This window comes from Oryza brachyantha, chromosome 7, assembly GCF_000231095.2.
Source record: "Oryza brachyantha chromosome 7, ObraRS2, whole genome shotgun sequence".
Lineage (NCBI taxonomy): Eukaryota > Viridiplantae > Streptophyta > Magnoliopsida > Poales > Poaceae > Oryza > Oryza brachyantha.
Genome location: NC_023169.2, coordinates 5,784,529 through 5,808,422, shown reverse-complemented (window position 1 = coordinate 5,808,422; position 23,894 = coordinate 5,784,529). Strand labels below are relative to the sequence as shown.

At 39.3% G+C, this 23,894-nt stretch overlaps 1 protein-coding gene across 1 annotated transcript; it reads right to left on the bottom strand.

The window, feature by feature from the left end:
* Nucleotides 1-8,186: 8,186 nt before the first annotated feature.
* LOC107304534 (probable BOI-related E3 ubiquitin-protein ligase 3) lies at nucleotides 8,187-9,199 on the bottom strand. The gene is made up of 2 exons (XM_015839114.1): nucleotides 9,014-9,199; nucleotides 8,187-8,867 (listed from the first exon to the last, which is right to left on the bottom strand). Exons 1-2 carry the CDS (start codon nucleotides 9,197-9,199, stop codon nucleotides 8,370-8,372), a joined length of 684 nt encoding a protein of 227 aa, XP_015694600.1. The 3' UTR covers nucleotides 8,187-8,369.
* Nucleotides 9,200-23,894: the final 14,695 nt, after the last annotated feature.

Sequence of the window (23,894 nt, the reverse complement as noted above, 5' to 3'; positions counted from 1 at the left end):
GCCTTCATGATCCATTTTAGAGAACAATTGATCAAGTAACTCAGTCTTCTGCTCAGCAAAACACACCCAGAAATCTTTGCTCTGTTCCAGGGTTCTTGCAAACTGTTGTAACTGGTTCAGCTCTGTGCGCAAACGAGCTAACTCATCATTCTTTTGCCTCAATGCATCAATTACCAAAGAATCCACAAGATTCAATATACTTGAATTTTGCGAAGATACTTGGTGCTGCAGAGACATTCGCAGTTGCATGTTCTGTTTTTAAGGAAGAAGTGAATACAGAACATTAAATTGATTTCCATGATAAAACTAGAACAAGAAAATTGCAGAAAGGAAACTTACATGAATTTGTAGAACATGGTCTAGCTGGCGACGGCGTTGTTCAAGAAAGATCAACAAAGGGGATGAGTTAACCTGATATGGCCCATCCATATGGTTACCTAATACATGATTTGTTGGGGAAGTAAACGAAGAGAAATTATTTTGTTGACCTGAAGGTTGATGGGCATTTTCTTGACTAAAATTGGGATCGTCCATAATGATCACTCTGTCGAAAAAACTCAGAATATGTTTCGAGGGACAGAGACGAAGGGTTCCTTATATAGGCCATACATGAAGACTAGCAATCAATACGAATGAATCTCTTATCTTTAGAAATATCTAATAAGATTTGATGTTGATCGGCATTTATTCACATGAGAATCGATTTCATTTATTGCTGCCAAGGAAAAGAATTGATATCTACATCAAACCTACCTACAAATTTGAACAGACACTTTAATGTGCTGCGTCATCTTTGGTTTCCGCAATGGTCAACTAATACGTCCAAGTGTTTGATGCTATGGCTGGTACCTTTATGACCCATATGGTCCCAATATTTTTTTGGGTAATTGCTTTTGCATCATTTATTTAAGATTATTTCTCCCATTCATATGTATAATAGTAAATAAACCCATTCTTATTCAGGTTAGCTACTTTATTTTTTATTCAGGCCGAGCGTGTCTCCTCAGTCTGGCCACGGGATGGATTTTGCATGCGCACAGCCTGGCTTTGAAACGTGTACAGGTAACCAAACAAACTTTTCTACGTATCTCTCATGCAAGCCAGCTAGATACAGGCAACCAAACACAGTCTATGTTGTTAGTATCATGACACATGTAGTAGTATCATATAATCCATATTATGATCCTACCCAAACGATCCACATTCTGAAACATATCATTCAGCCTAAATAGTATCGAAGAATCATATGATGCTACGATCATTATCACGACACTAACAACCGTAGTATAATACATCTCGATTAAATGAGCCCCTAGTGAAACGTTCAATAAGTAATGGAAAATAAGTGACATGCAAGGAAGGAATTCAATGGGACTACAAATTTTCTTTTTATTCTAATTGTGCCTAAAAAGAAAAAAATGACATCGTAATAGTGGAATGATTTTATGATTACGAGTAGCCAATAATCAAATAGACTTTCTTCTATTGCTATATGGTATTTAATTTTTATATCAATTTTGAAATGAAAAAGGGGTAACAAACTTATCATGGTATATTTGGTGTTATAAAAGTTATGGGCATAACTAATTTTAGACTCATTTGAGCAAAATGAGAATTATGGGAAACAATCAATATTTGAAAGTCACTGCATTGCCAAAGATTATGCAATTTCTGGTCTTTAGAAGCTACATCAACATTCTATTATAACCTCCCTACTTAAATAATAACCGGAACGTGTGAATGGTTTTCCATGCAAAAGTTTGCCAAAAGGGGAAATTAGCAATGCATTATTTTAGATTGGGCTACTTGAACCATGCGACAAGTTCTAATAGTTTTCAAGTGCATTTTTTTTCCAACACAACTAGGTTTTGAAGGAAGATATTGATGTAGCAGTACATCAGTTTTTGGCTACCAGTTTGCATCCTGAGAGAGTGAGGGTGAATGAAACATCCATTGTTTTAATTCTGAAGAAGGATACATCAAAAGAGCTCAAGATTTAAGAGTCATAAGCTTCTGCATTGTTCTTAAGGTTTAGTGCATTCAAGCTTACAGGCTACATTAGTTCCCCGAAACAAATTAAGTATGTTTATTCCAGGCTACATTATATATCTAACAATGTTCTTATAGGCTTCAAGTGCATTCAAGCTTTAGAGACTAGAAATGAACTTGCAATGAATTTTTGTGCACAAAAATATAATTTGTCCAAGGTTTACAACAGAGTGCATTGGAATTTACTAGAGAGAAGTATCCAGGTGATTGTGTTCATAAAACAATGGATTAACATAATTATGTAGTGTGTTACCACAATATCCCATTTGGTTGCTTTGACAGTGTCCATGTACAAACTCTAAGGCCATCAAGATGGGATACTCCTGTATATATATAGTCACATTCCAAAGTACATAAGAGTTTTTGGAAAAAGGTGTGTATTAAATCCTGATCCAAGAATCAGCCAGGTTATACAAAGTGACAATCTAATATAAACATTAAATACTTATAAAAGAGTCACTTAGTCCTCACACTAAAAAGATGATCTAGTGTGAATAATTTATTTTGCTTAGACATTCTTACAAACATTAGTACCACTTAAGGTGGGATGACATATATATACTCGTTCATGGTTAACCATGGTTCATCAATTGTAGCTCACAATGATTTATTATGTTTGATTAATTTGCAATCCATCTAAAATATGAATAATAGCATATTGTGAGCACATTTTTTTGATAATGGATAATCCGGCTTTGACTTCAAAAGAAGCACAGCCACTTATTATAGTCCGAGGTTCACACATTAGAGCAACACCAGATTGATCAAATCTGTAGACAATGGACTCTGAACATAAACAAACCAGAGAATAACAAATCAAGAAGATTTGCATAACGGTAGATTCAAGCTTCCGGCATGCATCGTAGATCAACTCCTTGGTATCGTTAAACTTTTGTAGTTGCGTCCAAAACCGGCACCAATATGTTGCCCTGAATAATACCTGCATATATGTTTTAGATGGAGATTTATCAAAAACCATATCATTTCTACAAAAACCATATATGCATATTGTGAGCACATGGTTTTGCTAGTTGTGCTAATGACATTTAAGGACTAGTTCGAACGTTATTGTTGTGAATCATTTGCCATACTAACCACAAGACATGCAACAACTAGACTTGTAGTGTAACATGATCCAACGTAAGGCACCAGACCGTGAAGTGATGGACATAACCCTATGGGAGATGCCAAGTGAGTCTATACCTTCAGGAGAACCAAGGATCTCGATAGGTGTTATTGCGTTGGACGTGTTATGCGAATGGTTGTATCACAGCTCCTCACCCGGACATATTTGGCCAGGCATGATGACGTGCTGTGAATCTTGTTTTACGGATAAAGTTGTACATCTCTGACGAGAGTAGTTTTATTTAGATAGTTGTGTCCATAGTACACTTATGGACATGCCTAGCAATTTTTTTTTATTTCCACACTGCACATACATGGAGATGGCTATAATTGATGATAACTTGATAGCTCCAGGTGAGGATAGGTTGGGCTTGTACAACGACGAAGGTTGTGAAGTATTGTTTAACGCTCCCCCTATTTTATATTAGATGACATTTACCCTTTCCAAAGTTAAACTTCTTTAAGTATAATCAAATTTATAAATAAATATAGCAACATTCACCACTCCAAATTAGTTTCATTGAGTCTAGCTAGCACTGAATATATTTTGATACTACGTTTGTTTTATGTTGAAAATATTGCTATATTTTTCTATAAAGTTGGTCAAAGATAGAGAAGTTTGATTTGATAAAAGTCAAAATATTTTATAATATGAAACTGAGGGAGAATGTTTTAGGATTCTCAAATATTTAAATGAATAGGGAAAACAACCATACTATTGCTTTCACCCATGGTATAATTTTATTAATTTAACATAGTAATTACAAAAGCGGCCGAAAGGCCAAGGTTCTATTAGAAAATATTAATCCATGATTGAACAGTAGCTTGATGCACGTCTTTCAGTCTAATTAAATGTAGACTGAGATCCATTTTTAGATTTCTTCTCCATGATGACAATGTAGGCTGAATATTCTAAAAAATCAGCACATGTCTTTCTTTCCAAATATTCCAGGCTATTCCTCCCTTGTTATACCATGTGGACAATTGCATTTTGTTACATGAATTGCTCAAAATTCCATATACTCACCTGGTTGCCAACAACCACCACAATTGAAGAAAGTGAATACTGATGGAGAAAATGGATGTTGTCTTACGCCCCCATTGAGATGTTCATAGGGCATGGAGCTAAAGCTACACTAGATCATCTTTCTTTTATTAATTTCTTTAAGTGTGAGGACTAATTGCCTCTTTTTAACTATTTAGCACTTATTTTATCTTGGATCCATATATTGTTAGGTTATGTAACTAGGATGATTCCTGGACAAATATTTAATACATTTTCTAGAAATTCTTATGAATTTTAGGGCATGAAATGTACGGTGCAAGTATGAGGAAACTAATCAACCAAATAATGTTTCAATTGTTGTTTCCAATTGTAATCACCACTGTGGTAACCCTCATCTAGGATGGACCAAAAACCGAATCTGCAATAGGTATGAGCCTGTAATGGAGGAATGGTTACTAATTCCAAAAGACATGTCACAGGTGATGGGATGTGATGTAGCACCATGATCGATGCTGTCACACCCTGAGTTTTGTCCCAAGCCTAATAATCAAAACTCTAAGTTGTCCTAAAGAAATCATGTTGGATTAACCAAGAGATAATAGTCCAAAGAAATTGTTTAATTAAATCACTTAGAAGGCCGAAAAAATAGGTTTTTATTTTTCATCGGGTCAAAATAGATTAACCGGATGTACACGTGAATTTCAGGTGGAATTGCAGTAAAAATTCACTAAATAAAAATCATTCAAATGTTTTAACGGCAATTGGATCATCTGTCTTCTTTTTCTCTAGCCGTAGGTTTTTGTTTTGGCCGAATCAGTGTTTTGCTAGGGTTTTGGGTTGAATCGGGGTTTCGCTCGGGTTTTTGAGCATTCATTATCATCCCGGCAAGGCCAATGTCATTGCAGACGCACTTAGCCAGAAAAGTTACTGCAGTGTTTCTCTAGCAGTGGGAGTTTGTGAACTATTGCACATGGATTTTGAACAGTTGAACCTAGGTTTGGTTCAAGAAGGGTTTATGGCTACCCTAGAGGCGCAACCCACGTGCGTGGATCAAGTTCGTCAAGCTCAAGCTAATGATCCAGAGATAACAGAACTCAAGATTCAAGAATAACATGAGAGTTGGCAAAACTCGTGATTTCACGCAAGATGATCATGGAACAATCTGGATGGGTAAAAGATTGTGTATGCTAGATAATAAGGAGTTGTAGGAGTTGATACTTTGAGAAGCTCATCAACCCAGTATTCAATTCACCCCAAAAGCACCAAGATGTACCAGGATCTCAGGGAGATGTTCTGGTGGGTTAGCATGAAGAGAGAAATAGCAGAGTTTGTTGCCTTATGCAATGTTTGTAACAAGTAAAGGCAGAACACTAGAGACCCACTGGGTTACATCAACCTCTCAAGATTCCAGAGTGGAAATGGGATGAAGTTGGGATGGACTTCATCACAAGATTGCCACAAACTTCGTTAGGTCATGACTCCGTTTGGGTAATCGTAGATCGCCTTACTAAAGTAGCACATTTCATACCAGTGCACACTACCTTCTCCGGGAAGAAACTTGTCGAGATGTACTTAGCAAGAATCATGTGCTTACATGGAGTACCCAAGAAGATCATGTCAGATTGTGGAAGTCAGTTTACTTCTAAGCTTTGGTAGAAATTGCAACAATAATTGGGCCCTCATTTGCATTTCAGCACTGGCTATCATCCGCAGACAGATGGTTACACGGAACGCGTAAACTAGATTTTGGAAGATATGCTAAGAGCATGTGCGCTTGATTTTGGAGCATCTTGGGTTAAAAGCTTGCCCTATGCCGAGTTCTCATACAACAATAGTTGTCAGACCAGTTTGTAGATGGCACCTTTTGAAGCAATGTATGGTCGGAAGTGTCGTATGCCTCTCTTTTGGGATCAAATCGAAGAACGTCAAGTGTTCGAAACAGAAGTGCTACATGAACCAAGGCAAAAGTAAGAATCATTTTTGACAGATTGAAGACTGCTCAGACTCGAGAGAAGAGCTATGCTGACAATCGCCGAACAGACCTTAGCTTTTAAGCGGGAGACTTTGTGTACCTTCATGTTACGCCGTTGTGAGGAGTTCATCGGTTTCGGGCAAAAGCAAACCTAGCACCGCGTTTTGTTCCGACCCTATCAAGTCAAGGAACATAGAGGAGAAGTCACCTATCAACTAAAGTTGTCAGCTAATATGGTCGGAATCCATGACGTGTTTCATGTGTCGCAATTAAAGAAATGTCTACGAGTCCCTGAAGAGCAAGCAGATTCAGCTCAGCTCGACATTCAAGAGGATTTGACTTATGTGGAGAAACCAGCATGAATCTTGAAAATTAGTGAAAGGAAAACAAGAAATAGAGTTATCAGGTTTTGCCGAGTGTAGTGGACACATCACTCAGAAGAAGAAGCTACTTGGAGAAGAGAAGATGAGCTCAAGGCCGCCCATCTGCACCTCTTTGCTAGCCCCTCCGAATCTCAGTGACAAGATTCTGTTTAAGCAGGGTAGGTTTGTCACACCCTGAGTTTTGTCCCAAGCCTAAAAATCGAAACTCTAAATTGTCCTAAAGAAATCATGTTGGGTTAACCAGGAGATAATAGTCCAAATAATTGTTTAATTAAATCAATTACAAGGCCACGAAAATGGGTTTTTATTTTTCTTCAGGTTTTTATTGTACATTTAGTTTTGGAGTTATGGCATTTATAAGAAAAACAAAAGCGTCAAACAAGCTGCTAGAAAATGTACAATAAATAATGGAAAGCAATGCATATGGATGAAAGGAATTCATGGACAACTCCAAATGTTTATTATAATATAGTTTATGAGAAAATGAAATGATCCTAGGAACTGTCAAATTTACCTATTGACTTTTATAACTTTTAGCAGTGTTTGCAAGACTGCGACAATCACTCGAGCCGCAACCCGGTGTTTGAAGGAAAATTTCTTATGATTTCAAAATTTTTGAAGAATTTTGGTAAAATATCTGAAAAAGTTTTCACAATGATTGTGACATATTGCGTGGTTTTCATACCCAAATTGTGATTATTCATATTACAAAAACCGTCATGATTATCACCAAGAAGATCATTATTATCGATATTCTAAAAACCACCATGATTATCGCTAAAACCCCCGCAATTATCGTGACATATCACACAGGTTTTCCTTCAAAACCACGGCGACTCGATTCAATTTTTTTTATTTTACGCAGATTTTACGCAATAATACAGGTAATCGACGGTTTTTGCCAAATGTTGGGCCACAGTTTCAACCTATAAAACTATTTTGCGAACTCTGACTATTAGTAGTCTACAATCAAGTGATTTTTTATGTAGTAGTATTCACTTTTTATATTCTTTGATAAAAAATTGAAGGAGACCCAATTGAGCAAGGTAGGAATTAATGGACACTACTCAACATGTGAAAATCACTCCATCGTCAAAGATGATGTTATTTTTGAGTTTCTTTAGGCTACATCAACTCTTTATTTTAGCCGCCTGGTTTGAACAATGTAAATGCAATTACTGTACAATTTAAATCCTGGGGGAAACCTGACCTATGTAGAATTATGAATGTAATCTATCTCAATTTTCATAATGAAATTCTTGTTCAAGAAAAAATGGATCATGTGATGTTTTAATGGTTTGTGCTATCGCCAACATATGGACAATATTTTTTCAGCTGAGATTGTACTTCAATATTTTTGGTATCTGCAGTAATTGTTAGATATAACACCATAAAGTGTGGTATGTTGTAGCATGTTCTGATTGGTTTTACTATATTTCATCAAACAGACTTATCATTTTGCAGCATATATAGTGCCAAATATAAGTAATGCATTACGTGAAATCGGTTCACAATTCAATAGGAAACATGCGCCTTGATCATATTGGAAAAAAATTGTAGAATACAGTGACTTGAAAAGATAATATGCTAAATATAATTGATCACAAAATAAAACATATTAAGGTAAGAAATAAATACAAACTGAAATAACATGAATACAAAATACTATATGCTCCATGGACCATAGTAATGATATAAAGAGGACCATGGTAATGACATAAAGAGCTAACATGATGAGGTCACTGAGATAACATCTTCTATGAAAATGGAAGGTTGTCTTCTCTTCCGTTGTCCATTCACAATTATTTTTATTTCCTTTGTTACCACTGCCTTCTCAACTGAAGCGGGCCTCGAGAAGGCCTTCTTTCGCAGAATTGCAGATAGGGCATGTTGTAAGATGGGTTCCACATGAGTTGCATACACAAAGGTGGTGACATGGAAGTATAAGCATACAAGCACTATGCGAATTGCAGACCTTACAGATTAGGCTGGGATGTGTTGTCTCCACAGCATTCATCTCATCAATCTCCACTTCCTGGTTTGAACCAGTGTGATCTACTTCATTAGAAGACCCACTTGAGCCACTATCATCCAATTTGGGCAGCAACCAGTTAACATACAAAATGCTTTGCCTAGCAAAACGGATCGCATCATCTATGGTCTGCTCTAAATTTCTTATGAAATCTTGCACCTGGTTCAATGCTATGTGTAAATGAGCTATCTCTTCATCCTTTTCCTTCACTGCATCCTTAATCATAGAGTCCATGATGGTTGATAGAGTTGTGTTTTGCAAAGACATTTGCTGATGTAAAGACACTCGTGCTTGTTCGTACTGGATTTTTTTTTCAGTGGGGAATAAAATAGGAAGACAAGTTAGGATTCTCCATTACAAAATTAGAAGTAAAGCAATAAAAGGAACACAAGTTAGAACTCTCCCTTATAAAATTACAGATAGAGTAGCAGACAACTTAAACTTACATGGGTTTGTAGAACGCGATCCAAGTGAAGCCGATGTTGTTCAAGAAAGGCCACAGTTGGTGAATTCACCTGACCAGACCCATTCATATGGTTGCCTGGAACCACATCTGCTAGGGAAGTAGAAGAAATTATGTTTTGTTGCCCTGATGGTTGATGAGATTCATGACCACAGTTGGGATTTTCCATTGTAAGTGACTCATGAGACTATAGAGAGATTGTTTCGAAAGCCTTAGAAAATGGGTTCCTTTTATAAGGAAAAGTTATAGGTCTAGCAATTAATACTGATGGATATCTTCTATCCTAGATATCTCCGCCAGGACTGGATATCAATGTGCATTTATTTCTATGAATCTATTACATAGTTCCAAGAAAAAGGGTGAATATCCAAATTGGTCCAGTAAGTTCTATCCAAATATCAATTTGGTACTGGATGTTTCAATATATCTATCTGAATCCTCCAATTTCCATTTTAGTTCAGACATGACCTTGAACCACTTGGAAAGCCACATGGGTAAACTTAATTAGCATCTCTTGATAAATGACCCTCGACATTGAGCCCTATTAGTATAAATAATGGATTGAAACTAGGCAAAAAGTTCATGCGAAGGACCAACTAAGGTATGCAATAAGCACAAGTCTTATGGACTATAACCTAATAAAAGAGTACTAAATTCATAGATGAACCAAGTGTGAGGGAAAGGAAAAATCATCCCATAAAATGAGATATTTTATTAATAAATGATTAATTAAGTATTAGTTATTATGAACTTGAAAATCGGAGCGTGGCCTCCTCGAGCAGGAGTCCGTGGGACAACCTTTTGAGTTCGGCCCAGGGGTGCTAGGTCAGGGCCCGAAACCTTGTTCGAGGAAAGAAAGAAAAAAAGCGGAGGAAAATCCTAGGGGGTCGGTCCCCTCAATGGACACGGAAGAATTATATAGGTCTAGGTCACCGTGAGGCGTAATACCCTACTCCTATTGCTTGAGCACTATGAGAGTAAATGTGTTACAAGCTTCTGTGGGAATGTTCTCCTTGTCCTCTTCGTTCATTGGCTAGGGTCTTCTTTTATACTGTAAGAGGACACTACAACGGATACGATTTTCTCCACCTGCAACGTGCAGGTAATCATCCTCCTAGGAACTGCTGCGGAGGCTTGCTGTTGGTCAACCCAACACCATGCCGCCCCTGTACGGTCCCGTCTGTCGGTGGGTACGTGGAAGGGAGGGGCACCCCTTGAGACCCAGCGGTCCGAACAGGAAGTCGCTCTACTCTCCTATGGTCGTCCTGCGACGAAGACGTGAGGGAGAAAAGCCAGGGTGGTCTATCCCCTCCCTTTTTTTCCCTAGGAGGAGTGCAAGTACGGGTCGTGCGCCTGTGCCGACACGTGCCTGAGCCCATCATGCGGGCGGCAAGGCGCGCTAGGTGCCCTCCCATCGCAATAAATGCGGTGGTTGCACGTTGGTGTTGCACCCGATGTGGGGTGGGCCCCGCAATAAGTGGTACGAGTGCCGAGGGGATTGAGAGCGGCCCGACCCCTCCAGCGCTCATTCACAAGGCTATCTTTTGGGCCCTATCCCCCTCTTCTTCTGGGAGTTTCGGTCAGTGGGCTCACGGTTGCTTTGGGCCATCCAAGCCCAGTGGATACCTCTAGGCCCACTTTTCCGACATATATTAATATAATATTTAAATGATTTTAAGATATTATTTAAAAAAAAGGTTCATGAAGCATTCTCACTAGACCCTATCCCCTCGGCACAATATTACACAAGAAAAACTAAGGTACATAATAATCGTTTATAAACCTGATCAAGCATGATGTAGGAGAATAGAGGTGTGTGGGGCTCCAGTTCAGTAGTCCAGGAAATTCGACTCTATTCCTTTACGGTTAGTAGTTTATCTACCTCGTTCCAACTTTCGGCTCACTACTTCCTCGGTAGCTTTGGCCCTTCGTGCGGCAATTGGTGGTTCCCCTACTGACCTAAATATTCAATCTTTGAAGGATCGTAGTTTCTATTTTGTGGTTTTTTCTAAACGAAATGGCCTTTGGATTTATTGTCTCAAATCTTATACCTATAAGGATTTTGTTTGGAGATTCTTTTTATGGAGAATTAATCCTGGTCCTAGTTGGCAATGGGAGTTTGAAACCTGGAGTAGAGAGAAGGATGAAGAGTGGATTGTGGTTCCCCCTAAGAAACATTTAGCTTCAGTCTCTACTCAACGTCCTGATTGTTCCTATGCCCAGATTGTCAGTACTACCATTCCAGTAAAGAGTGCCTTCCAAAGACATTCAGTTTTCTATGAGCTGTAAGAACTTCGGCGATGCTCCGATTGATTGGCCGGTGAATCTTTCCAAAATTCAAATTGTGCGGGATAATAGGGATCTGAAAGTCCTGGCTCATTCAAATATTGTTATTAACTATGGGTGTTGTTTGGGCATGGGACATAAAACCAATATTTGTGATGGGCCTTTTAGTTGCAGAGCCTGTAAGCAGGCTGGCCATGCAGCCCGTTATTGCCCCGCTAAGTCTAATAATATCACCCTCATTAATTCAGTTGATGGCACTCTATATTTTGTAGAGTTAAACAAAAACGGACAGCAAAATCGGATGAAAACCTTTGCATTCCATCTGCTACAGATACTATGCCAACTTCCTCCAAAACCTCTCTCTCTCTCTCTCTCCATCCATGGCGAATCTCAAGCCTAGCCCGCTGCTGCGGTTTGGTCGTCAAGGCCTTCTGGTGATCCACTGGGAACCTGAGAGTTCCTCGTGTTGATCTCACCACCCCTCACCGTCCAATGAAGAGGCATGAAGAGTTTTGCTTGGCATTGGTGGAACCAAAGCTCCCGAAGCAGCATTGGGATCATCACAGGGAGTTGATCCTCGATCACATTTTAGATGAAAGGCTCTTTGAAGTCCATAGAATTTTTCACCATGCTTCTATTGTAGCTATGTTTCAGATGCACTCTATAATGCATAGGGACTCTCTGGTATATAGTGAGCCTTTTGTCTATGGTGGCATTCATTCTGTATCCTTTGTCAAGGATGACCAAGGGAAAACTAGAGAGCTACTCGGTACAATCGAGAGAGTTGGTTCTTGCTCTTGGATTTCCCCTTGTACTTTATTGGGTGGGAACACTTGAATCTTGTTACTGCTTCGTTTGGTCAGCTAACTCATTGGTTGCAAAGGGATCAAATGTTGGGTCGTGTGCTTATTAGGGCAAGGTTTAAGGACAATGATTTTGTGCCAGGAAGATAGTCCTTCATGACCCTATTGGCCCCATTGGAGGAGGCAAATCTTGGACCATCTCTGTCCTTATACTGGAAGGGGACTTTAACAACATGCCACCGGAAGAGGATCTCTACCCGCTAGGCCGTAGCCTGGCCCTGACAATGGTGATGGTAATGGCCTTAATGGTGGTAATATATGGCAAATGGGGCAGCCCCGACCAAGCCATGGTCACTGGGACGATCTGGTTCAACAACAGCAAGAGGCCAATGACGCTCTTCAGGATGCATGGGGCCAGGACAACCCCATGGGGCAAATCATGGAGGCTAATTTGGACATGAGAGTTATTTTGGAATTTGGATAGGAAACCACAATGCTACCTATGGCTGGCTTAAATGAGCACATAGATAGACTTTGTAGAGCAAAAGGTATCATGGATACTTTGTTACAGAACAATGTTATTCCAACTAACCTAAGCGCAGCTAATTCCTTCACTGTGTTGATTTTGCCAAAAGCCTACATAGTTTCTTCAGAGAAGCCGCACAAGGAAAGTTGGGCCATCTATACCTTAGAGTCTACTTTAGCTCTCTCTGTTCAAGCCCAAGCCCATTTTAAAATGGATATAATTGATCCAAGAATAGAAATAGGTAAGCCAAGAGGTAAATCTAGGAAAAAGCTCAAGGAGCTTGTAGGTATATCAAAAATACTTGATGTTGGATCTCTTAAGGAATCAGATTTTTCTTAAAACAATAGTTGTAACTCTCATTGATCTCCATATGATTGCTCAATTTCCCTTATGCAAAGGATGGGAGAAGAGTGTGGGCTAGGCCAAATTTAGATGATGCTTGATGATAGACTTCTTCAATATTTTGGCAGCTTCTTTTAAGTCTACTGCTCTTAGTTATATTTTCTGGGACTGTAATATACAGTGGCAGTTCTTAAATACTTTGAAACTTTTGTATGGCTGCACTTTGAAACATGTGGGTGTTCAGGTCAATTTATTTGGATTTGTTTGTAGTTTGTTCGTCATGAGTAATGGCTTTAAATCTTGGAATGTGCTATGCTGGAATATTAGGGGGATGAATCTCGATGCTAAGCTCCTTTCTCTAAGGCAAAAAAAATTAGGGGGATGAATGTGGTTGCTAGGTTGCTTGTGTCCAGGAGACTAAAAAGGATACTTTTCAATTATCTGATATTAAAAAGTTTGCTCCAAAAAGTTTTGATGCTTTTGCTTATGCCCCTTTTGTTGGTGCTTCTGGTGGCATCTTGATAATATGGATGTCAAAAGTTTTTGATGCTACTATTAGGGTAATTCATTCCTTTTCTGTAACAGTAGACCTTACTTCCAAACAGTCTTCTCAAGTTTGGTCTCTATCATGTGTGTATGGTCCCTGTTCTGGACCTGCAAGATCTAATTTTGTTGCATGGATGAAGAATGTACATATTGGTCAAAGCCAGAATTGGCTCTTTCTAGAAGATTTTAATTTCTAAAGGTCAGTTGAGGATAGAAATAAACCTGGGGGGAGATATGAATGATGTTTTCATCTTTAATGAAATTATCAGTTTATTGGGATTAGTGGAGATCCCTTTGAAAGGTAGAAGATTCACATGGAGCAACATGCAACAGGGACCTCTTCTAGAAAGACTTGATTGGGTTTTTTCTTCTGCTTCTTGGACCTTGTCTTTCCCTAATTCAACGGTAATTCCACTCACTCGCAACATTTCTGACCATGTGCCTTGTGTTGTTAAAATTGACACCAAGATCCCTAAGTCTCCAATCTTCAGGTTTGAAAATTTCTAGGTGCAAGTGGAGGGATTTTTTGACATTTGTGGCTTAGATTTGGTCTTTAGACCCTGGGTTTGATGATCTAGCAAAGTGTATATCATATAAGCTTAAGTTGCTTAGAAAGAGGCTTATACATTGGAGTAAAGGTCTCTCCAAATTAACTTCCCTACTCACAAATTGCAACAGAGCTATTGATTCTTTTTGGATCTAATAGAGGAAATCAGGCAACTTATTGTTCAGGAGTGGAATTTCAAAGAAACTGTCAAAATTCAAATTCTAAAACTCTTGGAGTTCAGAAAACAGTACTAGAAAAAAGTTGTACATGTAGATGGATGCTATTAGGGGAAGAAAACACAAAGTTCGTTCAGTCCATTGCCACCGAAAGATTTAGAGCAAACTCAATTTCTCAAGTTTATGATTTGAGTGGTCAAGTGGTTTCTCTGCACGAACAAAAGGCTGCACTATTCAACCAGAGCTTTTAAGAGCAGAATGGGAGTTTCTGCACTCCCCACAATGGTCTTTGAATAGCAAAATTTCTTTACTGCAGAACACAATCTGGATATTCTTGTAGATCCATTTTCAACACGGGAAATTGACAACCTTATCAAGATAATCCCGGCAGACAAAGCCCATGGCCCTGATGGTTTCAATGGACTCTTTTTGAAAAGATGTTGGTCTATTATTTCATAGGACTATTATAGACAAGCGGCCCATTTTCATGCCCAATATATTGACCTACAAAGTCTAAATAATTCATTGATAGCTCTGGTGCCAAAGAAAACATCCCCTGAACATGTGAATGATTTTAGACTCATTTCACTCACAGGAATTAGTTTGAAGGTCATAACAAAATTAATGGCTAATAGATTACAGGGGGTGATCCTAAAACTAATCATTGAAAATCAATATGGTTTTATCAAAGGCAGAACAATACAAGATTGTTTGGCTTGGTCTTTTGAATGCATTCATCAATGTCAGTAAGCAAAGAGAGAAACAATCATCCTAAAACTGGACTTTGAAAAGGCTTTTGATACAATAGAACATTCTGTTATAATCTCAGTAATGCAGCATATCGGTTTCCCAGACAAGTGGCTTCAATGAGTCCAAAGGGTATTCTCAACGGCTAACTGGCAGTGCTACTTAATGGTGTTCTTGGGAAATCATTCACTTGTAAAAGAGGGGTCCGGGATCCTCTTTCTCATCTGTTATTTGTGCTAGGAGCTGAGCTCCTTCAAAAAAATAGTGAATAAAGCCTATCAGATGGTTTGTTGTCCAAACCTATCAATGAAAAAGATGACACATATTTTTGAATTATTCAGTATGCTGATGATACTCTGGTACTGCTAAAGGCATATCAGAAAAAGTTATTTTGCTTCAAAGCCATCCTTATTTTTTCTTTACTCAATCCATTGGTCTTAAAAGTGAATTTCAACCAGTCAAGCTGAAGCATGTATCATCTTAATCTCACCCCTGAAAAATCTGAATTGATGTTTCTCCCCCAAGGTGGTAGGTTAACGTACGTTAATCAACTCAGTTCTTTCATCAATCCCTACCTACTATATGTGCACCCTACAGCTGCATATTACGAGTTATTAAGGTCATTGATACAGCAAGGAAAAATTGTCTTTGGAGAGGAAATAACCCTAGTTCTACGAGGAAGTCTTTAGCATCCTGGGATCTAGTCTGTATACCAAAGGAGAAGGGGGGCTTGGGTATAATTAATCTCAAAGTGCAGAAAATAGCATTGCTACTAAAACACCTAGTATAACTTTACAAAGGTGTAAATCTGAACGATGCACAGGTGATAGTTGGAATTTTATATGGAATTCTCAGATTTATACCTCCGAGCGGTTTTATAAGCTTAACTTCATGTCTTTGAGCCCACCAAGGCCTTATGTTTGGCTATGGAAGACCAAGTGTATTATGAGAGTCAAGATTTTTTGTATGGTTGTTATTTTCTGGCAGGCTGAACACAAAACATATACTTGATAGAAGGCATTGTGCAAAGGAGGATGACGATCTAACCTGCCCCTTATGCCCTGAAGGATAAAGAGAAACGTGATTGCATCTCTTTTTTACCTGCCCTTTCAGTGTGACATGTTGGCAATATTTGGGAATCGTTTGGAATCATAATTTAGAGTTCTTTCAGATGATATCCCTTGTAAGATGGAGGTTTAGCACAAATGGTAGAAAGGGCTTTTTAGAGATTTTATTTTTAGCATCATGACACATATGGAAGCAAAGAAATAGGTTCATCTTCGACAATATTAATCCATCATTTCAATCTTTAGAAGACCTTGGTAACCAAAGAAATTCTTCTACATCTGTATAGAATGAAGGATCCTTTGAAACAATATTATTTTTATTGGTTACAAACTCTATATATTTAATATTTTGATTGGTTACAAACTCTATAGATTTAATTTCTTACTGTACGTAAACATTTGTAAATATTTTTTCTATTCAATGAAAATACACTATTGGGCAAGCCCTGGCAGTCTTACATGTCAAAGAAGCACAATGTAGAATTGGATCAACCATTTAACATAAATCAAATTATTGTGCAGAAACAATCACCCATATCTTTTGCCTTTTGCTTATGCTTATAACCCAAAATTTAAATTTTCAACCTTAAATTTAAAGTTGATTTTGAGATTTTTCTCATCGTAATTTATTTTTCAGCCTTGTCTTTTTTATATTGCTATGAACAAAGTATATAAAAATTTTATACGCAAATTATTTTTTTATTTGCAAATATGTTGGTGGACTTTTTTCTTTAAAAGGCCAAAAGATGACCTCCGGTATTCAAAGATAGCATTAGACCCGAATCTTCTCAAACCCCTATACACCTTTGCATTGACCAGATATGACTTATTCAAATTTCAAAACAGGACAACTTACGCTGTTTTGCATGTCCTGACTGAGAATATTACTTGACCTTTGAATGATAAATCACAAACGATGAACTATACCCTATTTTATGATGATAAAAACTTCCTCAGAGAGTAATTGATTTGCTTGCATTTACAATCCTGAGGTCCTATATATTTGACTAAACAACCAAAGGAAGATACAGCATCCCTTTTGACCGATTAACCACTCGCCAGAGCAAAATACAAGTAACCAAAAGAGGCCATGAGTCCATGACATCTGAATTACATAAATGAAAGCTAGTCTAATTGACCCAACTGGCCTTCTCAGATCTGTTGGTTGATTTATCGGTTAGCCGATATTTAGGAAAGGATATAACCACCATAGTCCTATCCGTAATCTATCTCCAACTCTAAATTTGTAACCCTTATGGGCCGTAACTGCGATCGGTGGTTACGGGTCAGAATCGGATTAGGAAAAGCCCCCGAAGCCCACCAGTGCTATATAAAAGAATAGGAGCCCACGGAGACGCTCGTGTCGCTTATTCTCGCAACAAGAAATTCGAAATCAATCTCTCCCGATCAGAGACGCGCTGGAAGAGTTTCGTGCGGCGATTCCAGGGCAGTGCCGTTGGAGACCCGAAGGTCGGAGATTCAGAACAGGTCAACAGCGATCTAATCTCGCCGGAGACGAAGGAAAGAAGACGGAATTGAAGGAAAGAAAAGAAGGGAATCAGATGGCTTCATCTGCAGGTTTATTTAGTTTTCCGCATTTGAATTAATCAGTGATCTTGTATTGATTAGGGTTTCAATTCGTAATCTATTGTTTATGATTAAATTAAATTATCTAACATTGTGGTATCGGAGCTTTCCTACTCGTACTTGGTCCCACATAATCAATTTTCGGCCTAATTGATTGTTGCAATCGGATTAGGGTTCTAGTTATAACACTGGTTGTTTTACATGCCCTGTTATTAATTCGGAGTCCAATCCGAGCAATCAATCTTGAAACCCTATATCGAAAATCCCAAAAAAAATCAGTAAAATCAATTTGGTTCGGTTTACTGGGTCGAAGAAAGCTCACCGGAGCAATAACGGTCGTCGCCGTCACCGTCGGGTGGGCTTAGCCCATCCGGGCGCACGCCTGTGCCGCCGCCATTTGCGCCGGGGATCGGCTGCCATCCACCACCGTCGCCGCCGTGCGGGCTTCGGCCCGTGCGTGGCACGCGCGCGTGCGTGGTCGCCGCGCGCCGGTGCGAGGGCGCCGCCGCCTCCACTCTCCTCCGGCCGCGTCGGCTCCGCCGCGCGCGTGCCGCCACCGTCGTCGGGCCGTCACCCCGAACGGGTACCACGCCGTCGCCTCCGTGCGCGCGCGCCCCCCCCCCCAGCTGGCGGGCGACGGGCCTCGTCATTGGCGCGTGCCCTCCCTGCCGGACTACCACGCCGCCGCCTTGCATCTTCATCGCCTGTCGCCAGAGAGAGGAAAGGAGAGGAAGGAGTTCGAAAAGACCTAGGGTTAGGGTTTCGGCCGGATGGGTCACTTGATCCATGCCGCGCCGGATCTTGGCCGTCGATTTCGATCGGACGGCTATGGTGCAGCCCCTCAAATCTCCTGGGCCGCCGCCGCTACATGGGTCGTCGGTGCTTATGGGCCGACTCGGCCACATGGGCCGAGGCCCATCTACGCGCACACGCGCTGCCTAACGGGCCGGCCTCTTATGGGCTGGCCCGGTAATTAGATAGGCTAGAAAAAATATTTAATTTAATTTTGTTTAATTATTTTTTTAATTGCAGAAATCAATTTATATCTTGTTTGGGCTGTTTAAAATTGCTAAAAAAATGATAAAATATATTTTATTGCTCAGAAAATAGTTTCTAGTCAAATGGAACCAACAGGAAGTTTGCTAGAAAGAATTTATGATGTGAAGTTATTTATTGACCAACGTTATTTATGATTTCACGTCAATTTAAATTTGATTTATTTCTCCCTTGATTATTTCTGCCCAACGGTGATATAATTAAGGATTTATTTTATTATTTTCTAAGTCTTTTCTGCCCAACAGTGACTAGATTTGGAGAAGTATTTTATATAATATTTTTATTTTTATCAAATGTTTTATATTATAAATTGTTATCTGCAGCTTTGTCACAGCTTAAGAGGATTGAGCCACTTGATGGGGCTAATTATGCTGAGTGGAAAAACAACATGCTCCTGAATTTGGGGTTGTTGGAAAATGATCTTGCACTTAGAGAGGATCCACCTGTGGAACCGAAATTAGCTGATTACATAGATGAGAATGATGAGGAATGCATCAATCTCAAGTGGGCTTACGATGAAAAGTGGTCCGCTTGGGAGAAATCAAACAGAGTGTCCCTAATGTACATCAAGAGCAACATCTCTCCGTCCATTATAGGGGGGATTGCTGACTCTGACAATTTTAAGACGTACCTGGCCAACATTGAATCGAACTACAAGGCATGTACCAAAACTTATGCCAGTACTCTTATCATGAAAATGGGATCTTCTGTCTACGATGGAAAGAAAGGCATCCGACAACACATTATGGAAATGTCACACATGGCTCATCAACTAAAGACGATGGACATGGAAATTTCGGAAGCCTATCTTGTCCATTTCATCCTGAACTCACTAAACTCTGATTATGATCTGTTCAAAATTCGTTACAATACTCAAAGAGAAAAGTGGACCAATTCAGAGCTTATCTGCCACGTAGTGGAAGAGGAAGAGCGTCAAAAGGCCAAAAGGCAGAAACATATTGACCAGCTCAACCTCGTCAACTCTAAGGGCAAGAGAAAGTTCCATCAAGGAGAAGCCTCTGGATCAGAGAGAAAGGGCAAGCCATCTCACCCTCCGAAACAAGGAGGGAGTAAGGCTGCTCAATCAACTGCACAACCTTCAGCTAGGCCAAAATTCAAGAGTCCTCACTACACTTTCTGTGACAGTGATGCAAATTGGCACAGAGACTGCCCCCGCTTCAAGGAGTGGTTGGCCCGTAAAGGTATAAATGAAATTAATGAAATTTCCAACGTTAATGAATCCCTATATGTTGAGTTTTCCCGAAATTCTTGGTGGATTGACTCAGGTGCCACTGTGCACGTTACTAACTCATTATAGGGATTGAATGGCGTCCAGACGCTAAGAAAGGGGAGCACATCCTAAGAGTAGCTGATGGAGCGGAGATTAAAGTGGAGGCTGTTGGAGACCTCGCACTCAAGCTTCCCAGTGGCTACAATTTAATACTTAATAATATCTTAGTTGCTCCTTCCATTAAAAGGAATCTTATTTCAGTTAGAGTCCTAGCAGAGTCAGGATATGACTGTTATTTTTCCAAGAGAACTTGTTACATTAAACATCTAAATAAAGTAATTGGTCTTGCCTTCGTGCAAGACAAACTCTACTTGCTCTCTTTGGATCATACTGTGATGAATGTCATAAATGCCTGCAATGATAAAAATAAGACTTCATCGAAATTGTGGCACTGTTGCTTAGGCCACATTTCTAGGGGGAGAATCGAACGTCTCATTAAAGAAGAATTATTACTCCCCTTAGATTTTTCTGACGCTGATCATTGCATAGATTGCGTGAAAGGAAAATTTGCTAAATCAATTAAGAAAGGAGCCACTAGGAGCACGAGTCCACTAGAAATAATTCACATTGATATTTGTGGACTGTTCCTAGTGACATCTGTAGATGGTTTTGATTCATTCATTACATTTACGGATGATTACTCCCGTTATGGATATATTTACCCCATAAGCGATCGTTCCGAATCTCTCGAAAAATTCAAAATATTCAAAGCAGAAGTTGAAAACCAGCACAACGCGAAAATTAAAATAGTGAGATCGGACCGTGGTGGTGAATACTATGGGAAACATGCTCCATTTGGGCAAAGTCCTGGTCCATTTGCTCAATATCTTCAGATTCATGGGATTATTGCTCAATATTCCATGCCTGGGGAGCCTCAACAAAATGGAGTGGCAGAAAGACGCAACCGCACACTCATGGAGATGGTGTGGAGCATGCTTAGTTACTCCAACTTATCAAATAAATTATGGATTGAGGCATTAAAACCGGCTGCACACATTCTAAACAAAGTTCCAAGCAAGTCGGTGCCGAAAACTCCGTATGAATTATGGACCGGAAGAAAACCGACATTGAATTATTTGAAAGTGTGGGGCTACCGTATAGAAGCTAAATTATTCACCCCCAATTAAAAAAATTAAACCCCAAGACTGTGAGTTGCCATTTTATCGGTTACCCGTTGCATTCTAAGGGATATCGATTTTACTGTCCAGACGTGTCACTAAATTTATAGAAACCAGACAGGCTGTCTTCTTGGAAAATTATGAAACGGGGAGTTCACAGGAAAGGGAAATTAATCTTGAGGAAATTCGGGTGAGTGTTTCTTCTCCTCCGGAAATCCAAGAGAATAATGTCCCTATTTTTCATAATGTACCACAAACTGTAGTTCCCACTGTTGGCGCTACGGCTACTGCTGAGGAAAATACCAAAACCCATGAGAATAATGAGTCTCAACAGAGTCCTATGATACATAATGGAGAAGAAATTCCGCAACCTGATCCTGAACCGTCTGTGGTCAATAATGAAAATCAAGAATTAAGACGATCACAACGGAACAGGAGATCTGCCATCCCTGATTATTATGAAATTTACATGGGTGAAGATATTGGGAAGGTAGACGACCCCACCTCATTTAAAGAAGCCATAAGCAGTCAAAATTCATCCAAGTGGATTCAAGCCATGGAAGATGAACTCAAATCAATGAGCCAAAATAAAGTGTGGGATCTAGTAGAAATTCCTAAAGGAGCAAAAATAGTAGGCTGCAAATGGGTCTACAAAAATTAAATTGGACTCCAAAGGAAATATCGAATGATTCAAGGCAAGACTTATGGCGAAGGGTTTTTCGCAGAAAGAAGGAATTGATTACAATGAAACGTTTTCTCCTGTCTCTAAGAAAGACTCATTCAGAATTGTCATGGCGCTAGTGGCACAATGTGATTTAGAGCTCCATCAAATGGATGTGAAAACAACATTTCTAAATGGCGATTTAAATGAAAATATTTACATGGCTCAACCGGAAGGTTTTGTTATGGAAGGAAAGAGCCATATGGGATGCAAACTTAAGAAATCCATCTATGGACTTAAACAGGCACCAAGACAATGGAACCTTAAGTTCGATGAAATTATCAAGAAATTCGGATTTAAGGAAAATAAGGTGGACAACTGCATTTATACCAAAATTAAAGGTAGAAAATTCATTATACTAGTACTCTATGTAGATGACATTTTATTAGCAAGCAGTGACAAGAATCTGCTGTGAGAAACCAAGGAATTTTTGTCATCGAAATTTGATCTGAAAGATCTCAATGATGCATCATACGTTTTGGGTATCGAGATTCACCGAGACAGGTCCAATGGAGTGCTACGATTATCTCAGAGATCATATATTTCCAGAATATTGGAAAGATATAATATGAGCAAATGCTCGACATCACCTGCTCCAATTATAAAAGGGGACAAATTTGGTTCATTCCAAAGTCCGAGAAATGAATTGGAAGAAAAAGAAATGAGTAAGGTACCATATGCTTCAGCTGTCGGAAACTTAATGTATGCTCAAGTTTCTACGCGACTAGACTTGGCGTTTGTAACCAGGATGCTTGCCAGATATCTGTCTAAACCAGGTATGGACCACTGGAAGGCAGTAAAGAAAGTATTGCGTTATTTGCAAGGAACTAAACATTACATGCTCACATACAGAAAATCTGATAAGCTTGAAGTTACAGGCTATTCGGATGCTGACTTCGCAGGGTGTTTAGATACCAAAAAATCTACTTCTGGGTATATATTCACTCTCGCGGGGGGAGCCATTTCATGGAAAAGTACTAAACAAACACTGACTGCATCGTCGACAATGCATGCAAAATTTGTGGCATGTTATCACGCAACGGGGCAGGCTGTATGGCTCAAAAATTTTATCCCGGGATTACAAGTAGTTGACAGCATTGAAAGACCACTGACAATATACTGTGACAATGAGGCCGCAGTTTTCTATACGAGTAACAACAAGTCAAGTGAAGCTGCCAAACACATTGACATTAAATATCATGTTGTGAAAGATAGAGTACAGGATCAAACAATTAAAATTGAATACATAAACACTAAATCAATGCTTGCGGATCCGTTAACCAAAGGCTTACCTCCCAATTTGTTCAAAGAACATGTGGCCAACATGGGATTGTGTAATGACCTTGAATATAATCCTGGAAACCGGGACAATTAAATTCAATGAACACCCGCTTAATTAATCAAGGGTTTATTTGTATGATATTGTGAACTATAAGTCTTGTCGTCTCAATAATGCTAAATGTTGTTGTGACACATTCCTTTGGGGAGCTATATCATATGATGGACTCGTAATTAACCTGGAGAATGTTAGTTGATTTATCAGTTAGCCGATATTTAGGAAAGGATATAACCACTGTAATCCTATCCGTAATCTATCTCTAACTCTAAATTCGTAACCCTCGTGGGCCATAACTGCGATCGGTGGTTACGGATCAGAATAGGATTAGGAAAAGCCCCCGAGACCCACCAGTGCTATATAAAAGAGGAGCCCACAGGGACGCTCGTGTCGCTTATTCTCGCAACCAGAAATTCGAAATCAATCTCTCCCGATCAGAGACGCGCTAGAAGGGTTTCGTGCAGCGATTCCAGGGCAGTGCCGTTGGAGACCCGAAGGTCGGAGATTCAGAACAGGTCATCAGCGATCTAATCTCGCCGGAGATGAAGGAAAGAAAACAGAATTGAAGGAAAGAAAAGAAGGGAATCAGATGGCTTCATCTGCAGGTTTATTTAGTTTTTCGCATTTGAATTAATCGGTGATCTTGTATTGATTAGGGTTTCAATTCGTAATCTATTGTTTATGATTGAATTAAATTATCTAACAAGATCCCCTC

Coding starts and splice junctions, on each gene's coding strand:
- LOC107304534 (XM_015839114.1), bottom strand. CDS start 9,199: ATGGAAAATCCCAACTGTGGTCATGAATCTCATCAACCATCAGGGCAA. Junction 8,868..9,013: donor ATCGCGTTCTACAAACCCAT/GTAAGTTTAAGT, acceptor AAAAAAATCCAG/TACGAACAAGCACGAGTGTC.